Genomic DNA, 9,943 nt, shown 5'->3' on the forward strand with positions numbered 1-9,943 from the left:
AGTAAAGAACTTGAAAAGGAAATTCTTTCAGAAGCTCCTACGGAATCAGATAATGTCATAAAGAAATATGACATGGCTTTTCAGAATTTGCTTGCACAAAACATAGATAGAAGCAAAATTGCTTCCATGATCTATGAAGTAAGCCGCTATGAGGGCAAACATACCCATAGCGAGGTCGATTGAGGAACTTCCTAAACAAATCCTTATGTACTCTCTCTCTCTCTCTCATTTATTTTTCGGTTCACAAATTGTTAATTACTTTGATCTCTTGATCAATATTGTTTGGATAATAACTTTTGAATTCTGTGTTAAATTGTGTTATTGTAGTAGTCACTTACCATTTGGTAGTGATTGGTTTTTAAGAACTAAAAACAATATACTAATATCCAAACTTTGCTGATTTCACGCAAAGTGTTTGACGAATTCTGTCAACTAGTCTTTAGTGCGTTATTGTCATTGGAGATAGATCGTTACTATAATAGAGTATTCAATTTAGTGATTGAAGTGTTGATAAGTCAACTTGTGAATTATTATCATATCATTGGTACTCATACGCATATCTGAGCTTTTCAATAGAAGGTTCGGTTAGACGATTTTGGATCCGGGAAATATTTTAAACTTGCTTCCGCACCATAAAATTTTCTAAATCAAATTTTTGAATAAAATTTTAACTTGGGAACTATTCACCCCCTCTAGATTTAGGCTTATCGTATAACATATTAGATGATTCCAAAGCAACTAGTGGCTATATATTTAGTATCGTTTGAGGAGTTGTATCTTGGAAATTAAAGAAACCTATTATCTTGACAAAATCCATGATGGAGTCTGAAATGAGAGTGTTAGTGAAAGCTAGTGAAGAAACAAATTGGTTGAGATGCATGCTAACTGAGATCTCTTATATGTCAATTATGTTGATCCACTGCGATAGTAGCGCGACTATTGCAAAAATTGAGAATTGTTAATATAATGGTAATATAAGTCAAATAAAGGTAGCAAACTTTATTAGACATTATATCTCTAAAGGAGTTGTAAGAGTAAATTATGTATGCACAAATGAAAATGTAGCCGATCTTTTGATGAAAAGATTAGCTAGAGAAAAAGTCCATAATACACCCTAGAATACGGGACTAATGCCTATAGGGAAACTATTTGATCATGATGGTAACCCGACCTAATAGAATGGAGATCCCAATAAATATATTCAATGGATAGTTACAAGTTATGAGTAATATGAGGTGATCATGCTAGTATAAATAAGAGAAGTATGAATCCTAAAGCGATAAGAGGATGAGGTAATAGAAACTCTTAATGAGATCTATACTTTGTATGAGGGAGTACCTAGCTACATGAGTACTCTTGATATGTTCATTTGTGTGATTGTGGAACTTAGGTCGGTTCTTGTGAAATTTCAAGACAGAATTCCTAGAGCCTTCACTAAACCGAGATACACGTACAGAGTCATTAAAGCATGTACTTTTAGAATACACCTTAAGAAAAGGTTATGTGCGAGTTTGATGTATGAGATAGGGTTCAAGACAATTGTGTCATTCTTGTTGAATCGGAATCCTACTTGCTACACAAAGGTTCAAGTCGTATACACATCTGTTTATGCACAATCTTAGACACCTCTGTTTTTAAATTCAAGTGTGGATTGTTGGAACATGTCAATATTCCAATATGGAGACGAATTTGAAAAAAAAAACTTCATTTAAGTCTCACATTGTTAGAAAAATAAGTGTGTTTGCGTGTTAGTTGGAAAATCTCTTAATCTTACATTGTTTAGATTAGATACATTGGATAACTTATTTCATTATATAAGAAATGCACATGTTCTATTCCAATAAAGCATCAAAAACTTCTTTTTAGTTTTTCTTTCATCACTCTCAATACTCTGCGTTTCTCGAATTGTTGAAGCGCCAATTTCTTTCCATTTCTTTCTACTCGTTAAATTTTTCGAGCATTTTCTTAAATTCTCTTTAGAGAATTACTTTAATTTCTCATCGTTTGAGTTGAGAAATTATCAAGTATTATTTTTTTTTATTCTCTTTGGAGAATTATTAAAATTTATCTATGTTTGAAAAATCATTTTGAGTGGTCAAATGACAATTATTAAATTCTCTTTGAAGAATTATTTGAATTTCTTTCGTTTGAGAAATTATTATGACTGCTCTGTATACCCGGTATTAATATTTATACCACATTCGAACGGTGTTTGTGTCATAAGAAAGTCTATTTCTATATCGATTATCTACCATAAATAGTATAAAATTGAATTGTTTTAGTCTGAAGACATAATGTTTGAGTCATTATTTTGCACAATTTTGATCATGATTGCGAAACATTTTAAAGAAAATGATCTATCCACGATTCTACCCAATAATTACTTCGGTACAATTTTTCAAAACGTGAAATACTAAGCAAGTACTCGACTAATCTATGAATTGCCGTCTAGCACAATTAGTACTTTGTCCAAAATGATTCTGTGATAGTGACCAATGTTGTGTGCAGGCCGAGTCATTTAACTTTACTACAAACATCGAATGTCAATGAGATGAAATAATTCTTTACAACACTACAACTTTTCTCATTCATCATGTTCATTTCCGATTTAAATACTAAGCAAGTTTTTTGTCAAAACACAAAAGTTGCTTTCATTACTTTGATTATATAAACCCATCTTTGGGCACTTAGCACCAGAGATACAATAACTCCTAGCAAAACCACTTTCAACGTAGCTATCATGATTTTGATTTATTTAGCATTTTTTCTACTTTCTCTTGCTTTTCTATGGCTATGGAGAACCAAGAAAAATACAAATAAACTACCACCAGGTCCAAAAGGGTTGCCAATTTTGGGTAGCCTTCTCAAATTAGGACCAAACCCTCATCGTGATCTTCATCAACTATCTCAAAAATATGGACCTATCATGCACTTAAGGTTAGGTTTAGTACCAACCATAGTTGTTTCTTCACCTCAAGCAGCTGAACTTTTCCTCAAAACTCATGATCTTGTTTTTGCTAGTAGACCACCAACTGAGGCATCAAAACACATCTCTTGGGAACAAAGGAATCTGAGTTTTGGTGAATATGGTTCTTATTGGCGCAACATGAGAAAAATGTGTACTTTAGAATTGTTGAGCCATACAAAAATCAACTCTTTTAGACCCATGAGGGAACAAGAGCTTGACCTGTTGATTAAATTTCTAAGAGAGAAATCCAATGATGGAACAAAAGTTGATTTAAGTGCTAAAATTTCTTCACTCGCCGCCGATATGAGTTGTAGAATGGTTTTCGGGAAAAAGTACGCGGATAAAGATTTGGATGAGAAAGGGTTTAAGGCTGTGATGCAAGAGGGAATGCATTTAACAGCTACTCCTAATATTGCTGATTATATTCCTTATGTTGGATTACTTGATTTACAAGGATTATCTAAACGTATGAAGGCAATTGGAAAAATCTTTGATGATTTTTTTGAGAAAATAATTGATGAACATATTCAATTTGGCAATAAAGATGATAAGAATAAGGATTTTGTAGATGTCATGTTGAGTTTTCTTGGCACTCAAGAAACTGAATATCGCATCGAACGACCCAATATCAAAGCCATTATGCTGGTAACGTTATGAATATTTTATTCGAAAGATTACCCGCTTATATAATTTATGACTTCTTTGAATTTATCTACTAATTAACATATTACAAGTTTGTTTGTATAGGATATGTTGGCGGGTTCAATGGATACTTCTGCTACCGCAATTGAGTGGGCGATTTCGGAACTACTAAAGAATCCAAGAGTGATGAAAAAACTGCAAAAAGAGTTAGAAATTGTGGTGGGTTTAAAGAGAAAAGTGAATGAATCAGATTTAAACAAGTTGGAGTATTTAGACATGGTTATAAAAGAAAGCCTTAGACTTCATCCAGTGGCACCCCTTTTGATACCGCACCAATCTATAGAAGATTGCACGGTTGAAGAATTTTTCATACCTAAAAAATCAAGGATCATTGTGAATGCATGGTCAATTATGCGAGACTCGAATGCTTGGCCTGAGCCGAATAAGTTTAACCCCGAGAGATTTGAAGGAAGCGATGTAGATCTTCGAGGGCAAGATTTTCAACTCATACCATTTGGTTCTGGTCGAAGAGGTTGTCCGGGATTGCAATTAGGTTTAACTGTGATTCGATTGGTAGTCGCGCAACTTGTGCATTGCTTTGATTGGGAATTGGTTGATCATATGTTACCAAGTGATTTGGACATGACAGAGGAGTTTGGACTTACAATGCCAAGAGCCAATCATTTAATGGCTGTTCCTGTTTATCGTCTTTGTAGTGATGGTCATTAGGCTAAAAGGAACATGTAGTTTGAAATTATGCTTCTATTAATAAAGAGATTTATTTTCTCCAATATACTTTACATTTAATTGATCCTATAAAGAATTTGTTTTTTTTTAAATATTATTTTCTTTGTTTCTTTTGATTAGTTGAGAAATTATATTTTTTTATGGTCACAAGAAATTTGTAATATATCAAGTTAGATGTTAAAGTATATCTTTGGTATCAGTGTGGCTCCGGGTGGTTATAAGAATCTTATCGTCAAACAGATGTATTAGAATCTAAAGATTGATTTTTTTGGTTGAGAAATGTGGAAAGAGAGCAAAATTTGTTGTTTTATTATTGGAAGAAAAAGGGCACGAATAAAGTTTCTTTTCTTTAGAGCGAAAATAAATGATTAGTTTTTGTTTGGTTCAAAGAATAAGTCTTTTGGATTGTAACTATGTTGGGCCAATTACCATGCAATAAGGTAAGGGCCATTAGTTTATTCACTATATTGGTGAGGATATACACAATTAAAATTCGAATGTATCATTTTCATATTTTATAGATGTATATTAGGACGTATCTAAAATGCACACGATATTTTTTAAAGTGAGTTATTTATCTTATATTTACAAAAATTAATTTGAAGATGCAACTACGAAATCACTCCGAAAAAATGACAAATATGTATATTTGAATTAATCCATGATATGCATATTTGTGCTTCACAAGTGATTCATTCACCCTAAAATTGTCAAAAAAAATGGTTGGAGATGTACTCCGTAATTCTTTATAGGTGATTTCGTAAGTGCATCTTCGAAATAACCCTTAAGAGCATTTACGAGATTTTGTCTTGGCAACAAGTGTCCCAAATTATTATTTTTTGGGTCATTTACACAAAGGAAATATTAACACCATGCTAATTATAGTAAATATAATTCAAAGATGTCATATATAAATTCAAACAATAATACACATCCAAACATTAATCAATTAATCGAAAACGTTACCGCATGTTTACAGTTATTTTTAGTAAATCAAATCACAATTTTTCATTCACTTAAGGGATTAAACTCGAAAAAATTCTCTAGACGATTTCTGCAAAAGATTTTAGAAACTATGTTTGTGCTTGGGTATATGATATTTAAGTGTAAAGAAATTGGGTAGAAATACCAATATGAACAATGCAAAATTGTTCTTCTAAGAACTAAAGTAAAACAAAGAAGAACAATAAAAACAATTAAATAAAGTACTATGATTAAAGAATTTAAAAGAGAAACGCATTTTCAAACATGTTCTCTCACAAAATCTTTTCTCTCATTGACTTGGATACTTAAGTTCTATAGAGATTACTAATAAAAAATTGTGAACCTTTATTACATGAATTAAATATGCTTATATACTACATTTTCATAACTGTCGATAATTGTCTACTCTTCAGCACTCAACACGTATACCATTATGTGGCCTTTTATCCTCTTCTTTGCTTCCACATTTTGGTCTTTCAAACTGCTCATAAATAGCTCCCGTCGAGGAGTTTCTTTGTCGAACCCTGTAGTGGTGTTAAAATGTTGCTAGATAACTTAGTCTTTGACCTCAAAAAACATACTAAGTCCTAAAACATCTGACACACAAGTCAAACTAACCACTTTTACATCACACTTTCGTGTCTAAATGTTAACCCACTACGAACCTTTCCGAGATTCTGGACATGTTACGAAGAGCGAGTGATCATAATCTTGTGGATCTTTTTTTGAGATTCTTCCAAACCAGACTTAGTGTGTTTTAGTGCATTGTAAAAAATTACGGGCTAATAGATGCCCCCTATAACACTGCAAAAAATACAAAGTTGCCACCAGATTTTATTTATTTCAAAGGAAAGGGAAAATATCAATAAAACCCCAAAAGAATGGTCTTCGCAATCAAGAGAGGATTTGGAAGTCGATTATGCAAGGGGAATGTATTAGCACCCCGCATATCTGTTGTACTCAACGAAAACCACTTGCTTGTTCTTCATGCATATGAATGTTGTTATCTGAATGTTACTTGATATCGAGTAATGGAAGGAAATAAGTGAAAAAGAAAAAGAAAATATAATTATTAATGTGCTCTCCAAGGTTTCAAACTCTTGTGCCTACGTATCCTCATTCGTGCAATAAGAAAGTCAAAGCTTTGTAGTTCCGATCACAAAATAGAGTATTGCTTGTTTGTTTTTTAATGGACAATGTTAACGTTCGTGTTCTAGCTGTTAACTTTGCTTGTATGCTCACGTCATGGAAGACTTAAGTGTTTGTTTGTTTGCGGTAGAATGGATGTGCTTGGATCATATTCTAGCAGTTAAACATTACTTGTTTGTTCGCGCATGGGAGGCTTAAGCTTCGTTCACGGTAGAATGAAAGTAACATGCCCTTTCTGAAAGGTTTTGAAGATACCTAAGGCAGAAAATGGATTTGATTGGTTGTGGTGAATTTTAGGGCAGAGACAAGTATCAAACCACAAGCTAGGTACGACCGACAATCTGAATACTTGGGAGTTGAGTGAACAGTTGCATCCTAACCCCTCTTTTTTAACCAAAAGAGTTTTTCGATTATGAAATGGTTTGGCGAGTTTAATTATTGATACTTAGAGGGCGATAAGTATCTAACCCTTGGCTAAGTACAGTTGACAATCAAAATACTCAGAAGTTGAGAGGACAATGGCATCCTAACCACTATGTTTCTCTCTCAGAGTACCGAATTGAACTTGTTTTATTGTTAGGTGTTTTGAATAAAAGTCAAATAATCGGGCCACAAGTTAGGTACAACCGACAATCCAAGTACTTAAGTGTAGTGCACAAGTACGTACGCCCCACTTTTGTATTCCTTTTTATTGAGAAAAAATTTGAAAAAGGCACTTGACGTTGGATCAAGCGTTTGGAATTTATTGTGAAAAAGGTGTGTGAAGAAAGAGATAGAGATAGGTGTGGAACAATGAGAAGTGCAATGGATAAGAGAATGGAATGGATAATGATGATGAGATACTTGACGTTGGATCAAACACTCGTGTTGCTTTCAAGCGAATTTGATTTGGAAAAAAACACTTGATGTTGGATCAAGTGTATTTTTATTCTTTGGAAGAGTTACTTTTATCATTTGATTTTATCTTTTTATTTAGTATGCATGGGAAGTATTAAAGGAACATAAACCTAAGCTATTACACTTTCATGGGAAGGGGGAACATATGACCTACAATGGGGGGATGATACCAAACAATAGAAGGAATGAGAATGGGATCAATTCAAGTTACAAACCAAGTACCATGGCTAAAACAAGACCTGGAAAGTTGTCATCAATGGATACATACCTCTTACGGTCGAAATTGATGATGGTTCTGAATACGTGAATCTAAAAAGGATTGAGAAGTTTTTGAAGATGAAACTAATCTTAGAAATTCTTGTACCTTTAATGCAATTTAAAATGAATTTCACAATAACATTTTCAAGATCATTAACATCTGCATCAATGCTAAACATGCATGGAAAAATCTTCAAGTTGCGCATGAGGGAACATCCAAACTTTGGATGCCAGGGCTTCAACTCCTCACTACCAAATTTGAGAACTTGAAGATGCTAGATGATGAAACTATTGTTGATTTTAATGAACGTCTCCATGACATTGCCAATTACTCCTCTACTCTTTGTGAAAAGATGTCAGAAGTGAAGCTTGTTAGAAAGATTATGATATCTCTGCGAAAGAGTTTTTACATGAATGTTACTTCCATTGAAGAAGAACCAAATGTTTCCATAATGAAGATTGATGAATTGTTTGGCTTTTTTCTCACTTTTGAGATGACTATTGATGGAAAGCCTGAGAAAAAGAGTAAAGGAGTGGCATTTAAATCCATTATGGTTTATCATGGAGACAAGATATACAATGTCGCTGATGAAAATATTGTTGAATTTATTGTTATGATTGCAAATAATTTTAGCAAGGTTATAAGAAGACTTGACATAACACCTAGGAACAATGTTTCTACCAATGTCAAACACAAGAAACAACAGACTCGAATAAGTGGTAACTTTCAACTTTGAGTAAGAAATGGTGAAATACAAAACTCAGATATAATAAGTTCCTTCATTTTCTTTTTTGTTTGTATGGCGTGTGCTCTGAGCAGCCTGTTTGGCGAGTGAGCCCTTCAGTGGAGGTCTAGCCCATATGTCACCTTGTGGGGGGAAAGGATCATTCAATGAAGTTCTAACGTAAAATTTCCTCATAGGGCAACAAGGATCCTTCAATGAAGGTACAACGTAAAATTTCCCCGTAGAGCGACAAAGATCCTTTCATGAATGTCCAATGTAAAATTGTCTAATAGGGTGGTAAGGATCCTTCAATAAAGGTCAAACGTAAAATTTCCTCGTAGGGCTACAAGGATTCTTCAATGAGGGTCCATCATAAAATTGCCTCGTAGGGAGGAAAAGATCCTTCAATGAAAGTCTAGCATAAAAGTTCCTCGTAGGGAGACAAGGATCCTTCAATGAAGTTCAAGCATAAAATTGCAACATAAAGCGGTAATGATCCTTAAATGAAGTTCCAATGTAAAATTTTCTCATAGGATGGAAATGATCCTTCAAAAAAATTTCAATGTAAAATTTCCTTGTAAGGCAACAAGGATCGTTCAATAAAGGTCCGGGGTAAAATTGCATATAAATGGGGAGCCTCTTTAAAACACTACCTTTGTAGAGGAAAATAGTGATGTCTCAAGTTAAAACTCATCTTGTAAAAAGGTACATATATATGGTAGGCTTAAATGACTCGCATAATTCAATAAGTATCAAAATAACTAGTCAAAAAATGTGTCATATTATCAAGCACCATGATCCCTTGACGCCGCTCGGTGTTATTACTTGATAAATGCACGCTCTTCATTAATAAGGTGACTAACTTCTCTCCCATTATGACATTATCTTTCTTCTTAGTGAGCAACTCTTGAAATTCAGTGTGGACCTTTGTTAAATCTTTAGTGGGCATCTGCCTTTCCTTCTCGAGTTCCATTTTAGGGTCCAAGTCCTCGAAGTTCACTCCATGTATGTCTGGTGGAAGAGCATTGCTTACAAACTTCATTTCCCCTCATACTCTCAAGCTATCTTTATAGCACCTTCGGGAAGTCACACGGTCCTCTTAAATCACCCAACGCTCGCATCTAGTAGCTGATATCTCATGCATAGATATAAGGTTGATATGGAGGCACACAAGAGGTTAAAAGAGATCATATTTATCATTATATTATATGAGGAGTGGACGTCTATCACAAGGTAATTTACTTTGATCATGCTTTTGCATTCACCCCAAACATTGTATAGAGGGTGATTTAGCCATCCACATGTACATTATCGCCTGAGAAGTCGAGTAGTAATCCCTATAACACCTAAAGGTCATATGGATCTAACTCAAGTCTTTCAAATGAATCATATTGAGAATATATAGAGAACTCCCATTATCAATAAACACTTGCTTGATATCTAAGTCGTGGGCATCGAATCTTGGTGGTATCCTTGTTGAAAGAAGATGATTTGAGATTCCATAGTGTTTCTTGAATCAGATTTGAGGCTTGCAAATGAATCATCCAAGGAGATGGGTTTTCTACCCTCAGTA

The 9,943-nt window shown here is 34.0% G+C and overlaps 1 protein-coding gene across 1 annotated transcript; it reads left to right on the forward strand.

Moving 5' to 3' along the window:
• Window positions 1-2,559: 2,559 nt before the first annotated feature.
• Window positions 2,560-4,395, forward strand: LOC127101629 (cytochrome P450 71AU50). The gene is made up of 2 exons (XM_051039087.1): window positions 2,560-3,613; window positions 3,716-4,395. Exons 1-2 carry the CDS (start codon window positions 2,741-2,743, stop codon window positions 4,337-4,339), a joined length of 1,497 nt encoding a protein of 498 aa, XP_050895044.1. The 5' UTR covers window positions 2,560-2,740; the 3' UTR covers window positions 4,340-4,395.
• Window positions 4,396-9,943: the final 5,548 nt, after the last annotated feature.

Source organism: Lathyrus oleraceus, chromosome 7 (assembly GCF_024323335.1).
Source record: "Lathyrus oleraceus cultivar Zhongwan6 chromosome 7, CAAS_Psat_ZW6_1.0, whole genome shotgun sequence".
Classification (NCBI taxonomy): Eukaryota; Viridiplantae; Streptophyta; class Magnoliopsida; order Fabales; family Fabaceae; genus Lathyrus; species Lathyrus oleraceus.

Coding starts and splice junctions, on each gene's coding strand:
- LOC127101629 (XM_051039087.1), top strand. CDS start 2,741: ATGATTTTGATTTATTTAGCATTTTTTCTACTTTCTCTTGCTTTTCTA. Junction 3,614..3,715: donor ATATCAAAGCCATTATGCTG/GTAACGTTATGA, acceptor TTGTTTGTATAG/GATATGTTGGCGGGTTCAAT.